This window comes from Myodes glareolus, chromosome 4 (assembly GCF_982192425.1).
Source record: "Myodes glareolus chromosome 4, mMyoGla1.1, whole genome shotgun sequence".
NCBI lineage: Eukaryota > Metazoa > Chordata > Mammalia > Rodentia > Cricetidae > Myodes > Myodes glareolus.
Genome location: NC_142029.1, coordinates 93,803,720 through 93,817,598, shown reverse-complemented (window position 1 = coordinate 93,817,598; position 13,879 = coordinate 93,803,720). Strand labels below are relative to the sequence as shown.

General features: G+C 39.2%; 1 protein-coding gene across 5 annotated transcripts in view; it reads left to right on the top strand.

Annotated features, from left to right (window-relative positions):
• The window catches only part of Arhgap32 (Rho GTPase activating protein 32), a 248,548-nt gene that overhangs the window by 218,658 nt on the left and 16,011 nt on the right, over nucleotides 1–13,879 (top strand). For all 5 annotated transcript variants that reach the window (XM_085689766.2, XM_087905737.1, XM_048458698.3 and 2 more), the window contains 4 exons: nucleotides 2,565–2,714; nucleotides 11,810–11,912; nucleotides 12,543–12,687; nucleotides 13,099–13,181. In XM_085689766.2, the coding sequence (XP_085545892.2) occupies nucleotides 2,565–2,714; nucleotides 11,810–11,912; nucleotides 12,543–12,687; nucleotides 13,099–13,181 (481 nt within the window). The remainder of the gene's footprint in view (nucleotides 1–2,564; nucleotides 2,715–11,809; nucleotides 11,913–12,542; nucleotides 12,688–13,098; nucleotides 13,182–13,879) is intronic.

The window sequence follows — 13,879 nt, the reverse complement described above, 5'->3', positions numbered from 1 at the left end:
ACTCTGGCTGCTCCTCTATAGGACCCCTGTTGAATTCCCCGCACCCACATGACAGCTCATAGCTGTCTGGATGGATCCAGTTCCAGAGCATCCATTGCCACAGGCATGCTTGCAGGCTGGATGTGGCAATGCAAGCTTTTAATTCCAGCCCTTGGGAGACAGAGGCAGATGAATCTGAGTTCCAGGCCAGCCTGGTTTACACAGCAAGTTTCAGGCCAGCCAGGGCTATGTAGTGAGCCCTTGTCTCAAAAAACTAACCAAAGGAGCAAAGAAATGCAGATCAATAATTCTGTTGGAGTGTAAAATGATTTATTCAGCCAACTCCTTATTGGTGCATGTTTGGCTTTCTCATATACATACTGGGTGACTTTTTAAGTAACCACTTGCTTTAAATTGTTTAAGCTAGTCATTGTGTTCCCATGGCATAAAGCCCATACTCTGTTGTGACCTGTCGTTTGTAACCACATTGAATACTTGCTGCCCCACTAGCTCTCATGCCTTCTGGCTCTGACACATATTCCTTGGAGCAGTTCTCCCTGACCATCCTGTCTCCTGGGTTGCTTTGTCCTGTTTCCTTATTAACCACTAAAAACATCTGGCTTTCTCTTGTTCTCTTCATTTAGGTAGTATACCGTTGCTGAGAACTTGGGTGTTAGCAAATGGCCTGGTTTTGAATTCTAATTATTTATCCCTAGCATGTTGCCTTACTGTCTTGTGCCTCATCTAAAATTGGAGATAAAGGCTGACCATATGGCTCAGTGTAAAAGCACTTTCTCACAAACCTCTTAACCAAATATGTTCAAAAGCCAGATGTTGTGGTGCCTGCCTGAATTCTGGAATCCCAGTATTCCTGCAGACAGAGACTGAAGAATCACCTGGAATCTCATGAATGATCTAGCCTGGAATATACAATATGGCAACAACAATAAGAGAGACCCTGCCTCAGCAAGGAAAGGACTCCCAAAAGTTGTCTTTTGTCTTCTACATGCTTTGTACATACATGTACACACAATAATAAATATGAATTAATCATATTACTAGCAGCTAGGGGAAATAAATATACACTAGCCTATTATTATAGTTTGTGTCACAGACTCTGAAATTAACCAATATTGTATAAATATCTCATCACATACTGGTGAAATTAAGAGCATGACATTTAATTTTACAGCAAAGAACTTTAGACAGGAAAGTTTTTTAATTTTTGTGGGTTTAGCACATTAAAGGTAGCACCAAAATTATATTGATTCTAAGTAAAAAAAAAATTTGTTTTGAGTGAATGCTTACTGTGTAGCACTGGCTGGTGTGGAACTGTATAGACAAGGCTGGCCTCAAAGTCATTGATCCACCTGCCTCTGCCCCCTGAGTGCTTGAATTAAAGGTGTGTGCATCATGACTGACTTCTGGTCTAGAGTGGTCCATCTGGATCCTGAGTTGCTGTAGGTGCACAGAGTTCCCTCAGCCATCTTCATCTGCTCTGAAGATTCGGATTTGCTGAAGAATCCATAGAAAGATGAATCAGACTCCAGTAATCGTGTGTACAGAATAAGGATTTAAGACCTAGGGAAGCGCCTTTAGTCCAGCTCCTGATCTCTGAGCTTATGGTGTCTGTTTGCTGTGTGCTGTCTTTTAGAGTAACTCACCCTGAAGCCTGCATTTCTTAGCAAACATCACTATTCTAGGGATTTGTTTGTTTCCATTGCTTTCACTGTTGTCTTTCTCATGTATTAATCAATGGAAATGTTTTTTCCAAATACTATTTTTTATTTATTGTCTTGATCTTCAAACAAGTTAAGTTGATGTATTTAGGTAATGTGGTATTTTATTGCCATTAGGTTGATCACCATGTTTTATGCCATCATAGGATGTGCCTCCTGGTGGAAGAAGAGGGAAGACAGTTTCTTTCTCCTGTTGCATCCCATGAATTACAAATGCTGTGGAAATATCTTACCATTAAGAAAAATATTTTATCCAGGTCTGAAATTCAGGCCTATCTCAACTAGTTGGGAAATTAAGGCAAGAAGATCTTAAGTTCAAGGCCTGGTTAAAAAAAGATAAAAGCTGTCCATACAACTTACCATCTCAGCATAAAAAGTGTAAAGGCTGAGGATAGCTTAGTGGCAGGGCATTTGATGAGCATACACAGGACATGGGCTTACTCTCCAATACTAAAAAAGAAAAAAGAAAAGAACATTTTAAGACAACTGGATGGGAACCACCTTTATACTCTGCCAGGCCTTTCTTACTATGAAGATATCCAAAACAAGACACTGGATCTGAACTCAGTTCCTTCTTCATGCTCTGAGATGATGACTGGTTTGCCAGACGAGCTTGATTTAAAGGTCACAGACTACAGTGCATGTAATTGCTTACCGTTCCATCAAATAGGATCACAGTCTAGGGAGAACAAAGTGCATCAACAGTCAGACAACTGCCTACACTTATAAAATATGTTTATAGCAGGTTATCTTGAAGGTAGACTATCAAGGTTGGTTTCTTCTTGTGCTAACCGAAATGTAATTCTTGCCACAACTAAGATATTCTTTTTGTTTTTATTTTTTTAGTGTCCAAAAAGCACGGCAAGCTCATTACTTTCTTACGAACATTCATGAAGTCTCGCCCAACAAAACAGAAGCTAAAGCAGAGGGGAATCTTGAAGGAGAGAGTATTTGGTTGTGACCTGGGGGAGCACCTTCTGAATTCTGGGTTTGAAGGTAATATTCAGCTTTATGAGCTTATAGTGTTCCTGACATGTTTGTATTGGTTTCTGTCACCAGTAACAGGGCAGATGTGGTGACCAGTATGCTGTGGTTCAGTTCAGCAGCTGGTGCTGCGGTTCACCTCCATTCTGGGTGGAGCTGAGTCTTAGGAAGAAGTTAGGAATTGTTCTGATAGGATAGAGTTGGCAGCATACAAAGGGCATTGTTACCTTGTGGACTTTGTCACATCTGTCCAGGTTACTTCTTCAACCAGCTTCCCTGTTCATGTCCTCAAACATTTGTTTCCAATGACGGGTGTTGTTTTTTGAGACTGTAAAATCCTAAAACCAGTCTCCTAGATTTTATACCTAAAATTTACATTCTTTTCTCCTTAAATTCTGAATGAATAATTTAGTGGTTGATGAATTGTTGGAGGGAGGGAAAGGAGTTTGAAGTTTTGTTGGCTGAAGTTTTAATTAGAACAGAAATGTGTTTTTTTAGTATCCAGGTTATATTTCATTTAATAAGTGTGTAAAATTTGAGACTTTGTCTATATTGTTTGCAGTGTATATCTGCAGTTATACCATGAATATATATTTTATACACACATAGACTATCTAAAGTCTAAAAGAATTAAGTTTATACTTTAAATTATAAAACAACTAGAACAATCAGGGAGAAAAATATTCATATATGGGAAGAAGGGAGGAAGTGTAAATTTTTGAATGGAAAAAAATAAATATAAATAAATAAAAGAAAAATATTCATATTTGCATATATATATATAACTGTGAGAGAAGATGAGAAATATAGATAAAGTAAAAAGATCTACTTATGTATTACATATAATAGTTTTTCCTTACATTCACTCTGCTTTATTTAGACATTATAAATAAATGACAACTGTAAACTATAGTTGTGTGCTCCAGAGTGCTGTATTGGGCAGTGACAGATTGTATCTGTGGCAGTAGTGTATATAAGGCTGCAGTGTAGCTGAAAAATTCCTGTCACGTAGTGAGATTGTAGGCTTCCAAAAACTTACTGCAGGTTGGAGATCTCAGGGCTTGGGTTTAGTTTCCAGAATAATTGCCTCCCAGCAAAAAGTCTCGGCCAGCACAGCACAGCGTATTTATGTCAAGATTGGTACTGTCGTTCTATAAAAGTATAAACTGTAAAATTATGACATACCCAATTTTTTATGTTTTTTAAGATAAAGTTTTTCTATGTAGCCCAGACTGCCGTCATATGTAGTCCAGAATGGCCATGAAGATCCCCCTGCCTTTGCTCCTGAGTGCTGGGATTATAGGTGTGACCTAGCAGACCTATGTACATAGTTCCTGATAATGATAGTGAATGATATTACTATTTTATGTAATAACTGTACTATTTAAAATAAGCACATTTTACTTATAGAAATTGTTTCATTGTGACAGTTTTACACATGAATTACACTTGTTATTTTAGAGTGCATTGCTTCTATTTAAAAGTTACTCTGGAGCAATATGGTGTGCTGTGATGGCAGCAGCCTTACACATTTTACATTTGCTGTGTCTCTTGACTGGATAATTTTCTTTAATAATCTCATTTGTATTTAATCTCATTTCGTGTTTTTCATTGTAGTCCTTAAGTTTATAAAAGCAGCCATTAATGTTATCAGGAAGAGGCCACATTGCTTATACTGGACACGGTGTTAAGCATGATTAGCAACTATGCAGGTAGAAGGCAGTCAGTGATGACTGGTCCATCCTGTCAGGCATGCTTGTTCTGTCATAGCTCTGATTATAAAGAAAGACATGCTCATGACTGTTAAGAATTCTGCTTTATTAGAGACCCCAAAATGATCAAAGTACTGAAAATAAGTAACAATGAATGCTCAGTTTTAAATGGGAAATTTGCATAACTCCTTCAAGGCTCAGGGAGCATCGCAGACTAGGAGGCAGAAAGAATGCAAGAGACAGAGGATCCTCTGGGCATGTCATGGCTATTGTAGCATAGACTGGAATCAGCAGTGACTATCTATGCAAGAGATCATTAACATTCTGTCTCGATGGGAGGGATCTCATAAGGCCCCATCCCTCCGGGTAGCTGGAGAGGGAGTGTCTTACTCCTCAGTGGTGTATACTCTGGTAAGTTATCATTGCTCAAATAAAGCACTACCATCCATGCTCACGTAGTGGGCTACAAGCACACACTCTCCCACGTGCAGGAAAGTAGCAAAAGAGTGGCTGAGAAGAAGGGATTTAGTAAAAGAAAGTAGAGAGAATATGAAGATAGTAAAGTGGGGGAGGGAGAGAGAAATTATGAAAAAATAAATAAATATTTTAAAGGACACTTTGCATTATTAGGGGCAAGGAGACTAACAGAAATTGACAGTCTGGGGCTAGGGAGATGACCAAGCATTTAATTGCTGACTTGTGCTCAGGCTGATGAAGTTCTGATCAGATTGAAACACTCTTACTACCAGAACCTTGCTTGGGCATCACCAAAGCATGCTATAAATGGCATCTAGAAGATGAGTAAGAAGAGTCTTTCTACTTCAGAAAATTTGCCAAGGGTGGGAAGGTTGTGAAAATCAGCATGACTGAGGTGGAGCTGGCAAACGCCTTAACCCTAGGTGTGGGTGAGGGCGATACTCAGTCATGGGATGTTCTTCAGGAATGGGTGACTGTGGAATAACTGGAACTGGATCAAAAGTGCACAGTTGAAGAAGCAGCAAGAGTAAAGGAAGCTGTGGGAGAAAAAGAGCCCCCCAAATTCATGATGGGGCTTTCGCAGCAGCTTTCCTAGGCCTCAGCAAGCTCAGTTTACACCAGTGCCAAAGGCTGTCTGTGAGGACTGTGTGGTGCTCCTATTGGCAGATCTGCGGTAGAAGAGAAGTAGGCCAAGCTGCCTACTGTGGATACCTGGAGATGGACAGCTCACTAGGAACAACTGTGGCAGGGCTTCAGAGTGACCCCAGAAAGCACTGTCAGCTTCCAGTAGGACAAGATGGGGATGTGGAGACTATGGTACTGAAGATTCTGACCCTGAGTTAGACTGGGTTAGATGTTTATGTCTTTATTTCTAAGAAGAAAGCTGAAAAAGTAAAATAATTTTAAAAAGTTTGAAGGTTAAGCAAGAAAACTATAGTGAATTGAGGTTTTATCTGTGATTGTGAAAGAGTCAAAATGTAAAAAGCTTATAAAATAAACAGTTATAGTAGCTGAGATTAATTTATTAAAGAAGAATATTTTTATGAGCTTAGTGCATCCTGTGCTACAGCTTTCTAGTCAGAGGTGCATAGCATGCCCTGGGCCTAGGCACTGATTCACCCAACACGTTTTCAAGTCCTGAGATCCCCATTTATAGTAAGTGCACTCAAAAGGTGCTCGGTATTTTTTATTTTATACTAAACTTTTCTCCACAATTGTTATGTTTAGATATGTTCACAGATACAAATATTTACCCATTGGGCCATGATTAACCACGGTATTCAGAACAGTAATATGCTGCCCAGGTTTGTGCCCTTGGAGCAGTGGACAGGATTATACAACCTGGATGTAAAGTAACCACATGGTTAGGCGTGTGAGTACACACTCTGATGTTGGCACAGTGAAATCGAGGATGTTTGTCTGAGCATATGTCCCTGTCCTTAAACAAAGCATGATTCAGGGTCTTTACCCGAAACATGGATATTTGTCACACATTTTTTTCCTGAGAAGTTCATATCAGAATAATATTTTGCTGAGCGATTCATTCTCTGAGTTGTATTCCTAGTGAGTGATCAGATTTACAGAGATAATCCTGTTACACTTTCTACTTTTTAGCACCTCCTTGTTGAAGCAAATCACAAACCCAACCTGTTTCTCTTACATGGTGTTGTAAGAAATCATGTAGGAGCCTGACAAGCCAGTTTTCTGTTTATTCTTTATTTTCTTGTCCCTAGTGCCCGGGTTCTCTTGGGATGATTTTACAGAGCTTAAACTCTCATAGTTTGGCAAATATGAGCTCACTAAAGATTACAAATACTTATAAGACTGGCTCTTTAAAAATCTGCCAACAGAATTTTCTTTGCAGATACTCTACTGATTTTTTCATTTACTTGAACATCCTTAACCTTAGAGTCAGGTTATTTTCTTGTTTTTATGTCTCTTACATTGTACATGCTTGCTTGGGTGGATCATTAATAAGAGTCAGTCTTCACTTGGGTGTTCCATGCCTGATCTTCCAGCATCAGCTCAGACCTAGAAGTTTTGACCCGCCCTCCCTCCCTCCCTTCCTTCCTTCCTCCCTCCCTCAGTGATTAGTGGATCCCTTTCTCTGTCCCTCTGTCCCTTCATAGTGAAGTGAAAAACAGTGGAAAACAGCTGCTAACTTTTTGTGCTGACAATTAGAAGCTTTTACACAGTGTTTATAAATTCTATGATTATAAAGTCTGGTCAGGTGGAACTTAGTTTTTGAGTATCTAAGATTTTTTTTCCATGAAGGCTTCTTTTATTTATTGTACATATTTAAAATGGGATTTCCTTAAAACTTTGAAAGGAAATTGCTAATAAGAATAGTGAGAACTTTGTAGGAAATAAGTAAAATTATTTTGATCTGAAACAAAAGTATTAGTGCTGGAGATGGAGCCCATTTATGGGCTTGCCCAGTAGGCAGAGCCCCAGGTTTCATCCCTCGTACTTTGTTTTGTGTGTGTGTGTTTTTTTAATATTTATTTATTTATTTATTATGTATACAATATTCTGCCTGTGTGTGTGTGCCTTCAGGCCAGAAGAGGGCACCAGACCTCATTACAGATGGTTGTGAACCACCATGTGGTTGCTGGAAATTGAACTCAGGACCTTTGGAAGAGCAGGCAAGGCTCTTAACCACTGAGCCATCTCTCCAGAGATGCCGCCCTCATACTTTGTAAAGCAGCATGGTAGAGTGCATCTGTAGCCCCAGTCCTTGGAAGACAAAGTCAGGAAGATCAGAAGTTCTAAGTCATCCTTGGTTACAAAATGAATTCTAGGCCAGCCTTGGCTTCATGAGACCCTGTGACAAACAAGAAAAGAAAAAAAAAATACATGAGAAGTATTTTAAAATCTAAAGGGAGGAAACTGTACACACTACTGTTTTTAAAGTTATTTGTTTCCTTTAGCAAAGGCTTTTATTTTTAAACCATTGTACATAGATGAGGGTTTTATGACTAGAGCATAGTGGCGAGGTGGGGGGAACAGATGAAATCACTCCTGAGTTCAGTTCACCTGGGAGTCATGCTTGTTCTCAGTGCACGGCAGTGCTGTGGCAGTGCACAGAGCTGTCTCTCTGAAAGTCAGCTGTGCATTGCATCCTTGTCCACAGTGCCTGCATGGCTTCCACAGGCAAAATAGACCTAATAAATACCATTTGGGCAGTGTGAGAAAAGAGACCAATCGTAAAACCAAGAGTCAGTTTTTGTTGTTGTCTCATTCTCCTACTTTTAGCAGTAATTTTAAACTTCCTGAATTCTAACTTAAACGTTTCCTTATTTTCTTGTTGTAAGATCATACCCCAAACTGAAAGTGTTAAAACAAACCAGAATTGTATTTAGAATATTTGTGACTAGTTCTTGAAGTGATCTTATTTTGGAGGGATCACTTTGAAGGTTTCTGTAGTTATAGTCCAACTAGGGTATTGTTTTATATGGAGTTGGCTGGTTTGGTAGAGGTTGGTTGGGAGGGGGTAGCTAATGAAGTTTTCCTTCTTCTTTGGGAGATTGTGAACATATTTACTATCACATGATATAAGTATCTAGTAAAAGTTACCTGTGCTTTTTGGTATTTTATTTTTATGAAAATAAAATAATGTATAAATAAAGAAGAAATAATTAATACATAAATGAAAAATAAAATCCTCTCCTGACAGGATTTCTTCCAAGGCCAATCCTCATGTACACGGGTGATCTAGTGTGCTTAGTAAGAAGCTGTGTGTGTGTGTGTGTATGTGTGTGTGTGTGCATGCACATGCGCACATGTGCACATATGCACATGTGCTGGTGCATACATGTGACTGCTGAGTAGAGAGGTAAGTGTTGGATCTATTTCTCATTTGTCGCCACCTTATTTTTTTTGGAACAGTGTCTCGCTGACAAGCCAGCTATAAGTCCCAGGGTCCCCATCTCCTTCCTAGCATTAGGATCACAATGTGGACCATTGCACCCAAATTTTATGCACTTACTGGGGATGAAGCTCAAATCCTTATGCTTGTATAGTAAGCACTTTAACCAGTGAGCCACATCCTCAGCCCTATGAAAAGCTTCTTTAACAAAGAATAAGGAGCTGGGGTTGAGGGGAGGTTTGTGGCTCACTGAGTAAAAGCACAGGCGTGAGGAGCCAGGACCCACATGGAGACTAGACGAGTAACATGAGCATCTGGAACCCAAGCGTTGGAGATGGGAGGTGGTAACAGGAATGTCCCTAGAGTTTGTAGTTTGGCATGTGCAATAGCAAAACAATAAGAATGTACAAACACACACACACATACATATGTATACACACACATTAATACTTCCATTTCCCTTTATAAAGTGTTCACATTCATTATTCCAGTAATCTGTAAATATATTTGCTTTGGAATAGGTTACAAATTTGTAACCCTAAATTTTACTCTACTTCTATTGGAAATGGGATCTAAGCTTAAAAGATGACTTCATATTTAGCACACCAGATTGATGATTTCTTTTTTGGAGGGAGGGGTAGTTTTTCAAGACAGGGATTTTCTGTGCAACAACAGCTCTGGCTGTCCTGGGTACTCACTCTATAGACTAGGCTTGTAATAGGAGGCCACTTGTTTGTTTCCCAGCCACCCGGCAAGCTCAGACCCAAAATAACCACACAGAAACTATGTTAATTAAACCACTGCTTCGCCTATTAGCTCTGACTTCTTATTGGCTAGTTTTACATCTTAGTTTAACCCATTTCCATTATTTTATATTTTAACACGAGGTTCATGGCCTACCTGCAAGGTTCCAACATGTCTGTCTCCTGTAGCGGCTCCATGGCTTCTAACCCACTCTGCCTCTGTTCTCTCACCTAGCTCTACCCTGCCCTATCAACAGGCCAAGGCAGTTTCTTTATTCACCAGTGGTATTCACAGCATACAGAAGGGAATCCCACATCAAGTGATCTCGAACTCAGAGGTCCACCTGCCTCAGCCTCCCGAGTGCCGAGATTAAAGGTGTGCGCCACCACCACTACCACCTGGCTCAGATTGATTATTTCTAAGAAACACTCAAAAACTTCAAAAGTTCTGCATCTTTTTTGTTACTGAAGTTCCTGAATGTTTTAGAGACAAAAGTACACAACTGAAGATGAATATAGCTCTGTATGAAACCAAAGCGTTCCTTGCCCGCCTCCCGTTAAGTAACTGGCTCTCAGAGCGTGAGTGAGTTAATCACTTGCTGATTTTGTAGTCATATCAGGATGGTACTCCTGAATGCTGAATGCCCAAAGATGGAGGAAACTTGTTTTGGTTTTTCACCTTGAAGAGTTTACAGTTGTGAAGGGGTACTGGTGTACAATCAGGAGACATTTGGAAATTATCTGTCCAGTAACCACATAAGCAGAGTGCTGCAGCTTCCTTGACTTTGGGTCTTTGGGGAAGCTTAAGAGTGTGACCACTGAACCTGCTAGAACAACAGCGTAGAGTTCTCTATGTGGGGAAACTGGTTAAAGAGGAGTTTTGTTTCTCTAGAATTATAAAACACAGAAATAAGGTGGTGAGTATAAATTATAAAGGGCTTTATGAACCTGGCAGTATATTGCAATAATTTAAAATGTTGACTCTGCTTAAACTACTAGTGTTGTAATTTAATTTCCATTACAGTTCCTCCAGGCCTCTGTGAGAACCATCCAGTCCTTACAGAGAACCCCTGTGAGAAGCTTTACACCTGAAGATGTAGTTTGTTGACTATAAAATGAGGGTAATAGTAGTTAGTACTCTGCCCATACAATTTCTTTGAGAATTAAACAAGTATGCATTGTGCAGTTGGTGAGATGGCTTATCAGGTAAAGCCCGATGACCTGAGTTTGATCCCTGGGAGCCACATGATTATGGAAAGAGAGAACCAGTTCCCTCATTGTCCTCTAACTTCCCTTCCATGTATGTCTCATGGTGTGTTTGTGCATGCACATGTTGGAGAAGGAGGGAGGGAGGAAGAGAGAGAGAGAGAATGTTTTGAAGTGTCTACACTGTAAGGACTAGTCCTTGATATACAAAGTGATCCATGTTTTTGCCACTGCTTTTTGATATTTAATCACACGGGCTTTCAGATTTTAAATGTGAAATATGATAGCTGATAGAATTTGAAAGATGGGTTGCATGACTTTAGCCAGAGGCAAGAAAAGCAAGGTACCATTACAGTCTAAAAGAAATGACATAGTAATATACACTAAGTGAGATTCAGTAGCTCAGATTGTCTTACTAACACACCCAACCAGCTTCATTTACAACTGGGTGTTTTATCCTTAGTGTAGTATTGTATTTCTTTACAGACCGAGTAATGTCCTCCCAATTATTGCTTGTCAGGGATTTTAACTGACAGTATCAAATGACCAATTAAGACGTCTGTGTGCTGATTAATTTGCATTGAAAAGTAAAGAGTGCCAATCCCCAGCCATGGTAAAAATTTAAATGGTTACAGAAATTTATCACATAGTTTCAAACTTTTGTTCTAGCCCATATGCCTGAAGTAGCGCTCCCTTTGCATTGACTGAGGGGTAAAAGAAACATATTTAGGAGTGAAGTGGTGCAGCACTTGTAAGTAATTACCTTGTTGGAAGACGTGCTTACCTTTGTAAAATTGTTTGCTGTGGATGGCATTCGAGTGAACTGCTGTCTGTTTGTTGTAGTTTGTAGTTGTGTTGGGGGTTAAACACTTAAATGAGTCTGTGGCCAGAGACTGCACCATGTATAAACAGAGCCAGGCTTGGTGTTGCCAGGTTTAGATATGAGGTGTAATAATCAGATTCTCTTCTTTTTTTAATAACAAACTAATTAATTTGTTCTTCGATTTATGAATTTTACTTTGTTTATGAAAACTAAGATGTTTTGGGTGTCATGTTGGTTACACTGAATAGCAGCAATAATCTGTCTTAAACTCTCTTTAGTGCCCCAGGTTCTTCAGAGCTGCACAGCATTCATCGAGAGGTATGGCATTGTGGATGGCATATATCGTCTCTCTGGCGTTGCCTCCAATATCCAGAGACTTCGGTAAAACTCTATGACATTTTCCTTTTTGTTTTTTTTTTAATTCAGTAAATTAAAATTATTTCAGAAACTAATTTTTATAACCATAGTTATCTGTAACATGGTTGAGATAAACTAGCAAAGAATGTCCCAGAACCATGCATGCTAGCCTTCTCAATACTTTAATAGTACTTCGTCTCTCTAAAATGTTTGAAGAAGGCCGGTGAGATGACTTAGCAGGTAGATACTTGCCACCAAGCTCTGTGACCTGAGTTCCAAGCTGGAACCCACATGGTAGAAAGAGAGAACACACTCCCAAATTGTGTTCTGATCTGCATGCATGTACCTTAGCATGTGTATCAAAACTCAACTGTAATACATGAAATCTAATGATTTGAAGAAAGTAGCAACTTTTGAGCTAGAGGTTATTTCTATTTTATTATTTACGTTGTGTCCTTATTTTCCACACGGATATCTGACAAAGATAATTTCTTGCTATTATTAAAGTCCAAATACTGGTTTGTTAAATGTAATTTGAAGGAAACAGTGGCTCTGAAATAGAGGTGAACATTTTGTGTGTTTGCGTTCTGTTCTATGGAATATATTTTCTTTTCTTCATTAAAGTAATCCTGTCTTGTTTCATGTCTGGGTTAGTCATGAGTTTGATTCTGAGCATGTCCCCGACCTGACGAAAGAGCCTTACGTTCAAGACATCCATTCTGTGGGCTCCCTCTGTAAGCTGTACTTCCGAGAACTCCCAAACCCTCTGCTCACCTACCAGCTGTATGAAAAGTTCTCTGTGAGTATGGGCTGGGGAACATCATCTCACATTCTCTGGGTAGTTCTGTTGTATTTTCATTTAAAATGTATTTTGGCTTAATCTCCAATGAAAATTCATTTTATTCTTAAAAAAACACAAAACAAAAAACCTCCTTGAACAAATAATAGTAGTAAAAGAAAACTAGGTGTTTAAAGTTTTCAAATTGTTATTCATTTATTTCTCGCTTTGAACCACTAACTTAGCCTGTGTGACATTGCATACCATCACACATTTTAACAGTGGCATCTGAGCACCAAGCATGTGGAAGCAGTGTTCCCTCTTGATGCAGTGTCTTGATACATCCTGTAGATGAGTATCAGAGTGAGATTGCAAGTCAAGAACTCTCATTTGGACTAGCAAAGCTAACTGGTTTGTTGGGTTGTGTTACAGGATGCCGTTTCAGCAGCAACAGATGAAGAGCGGTTGATAAAAATTCATGATGTCATCCAGCAGCTCCCCCCACCACACTACAGGTGAGTCATGACCTGGCAGATGGATATTAGCAGACAGAGAAGTGCATGCTGGGCACAACTAGATCTTTGTTGGTTCATATATAAATTGCTATTTCTAATAATAGAAACTTTAGTTCTGTCTCTGGGCCACTGTTTTATTGGTTTTAATCTTTGTGTAGTTATCCAGAGATGCTGCTGTAGATGGCTGATAGGTAGTATACACGGATATGTGTGTAGGTGTGTGTGTAGGTGTGTGTGTGTGTGTGTGTGTGTGTGTGTGTCTAGTTTAACTGAATAAATTGATCACTTATTTCCAAAAGTATTCTGTTCAGTTATTTAATCTCAGTATGCATAGAATGGTTTAAATAAATAAGATGAACAAGGACATTACAGCTGGGTGGGCTTTTCCCTGTGAAAGCACTTCAGCTGTACAGGTCCTCTTCCTGGTGCTACTAGCATTGCTCAGGTCACCTTTAAGTTTGTAATGCCTTGTTTTTATGCTTTTAGATGGTTAGACCCTTTCCTTTTAGTTATTTGCAGAAAGTACAGTAGCATAACTTCAAAATATCATTTGGTGTGGAAACTTAGTTTTTTGGAAATTTCATTTTGAATGATGTTTAAACACATGTTTAAAGCACAAATATGTGTATTGTGCATGCACTGTTTCCTATTCTGCTGTCAGAAATTTACTAAACAATCATCTCCACACTGCCCTATAG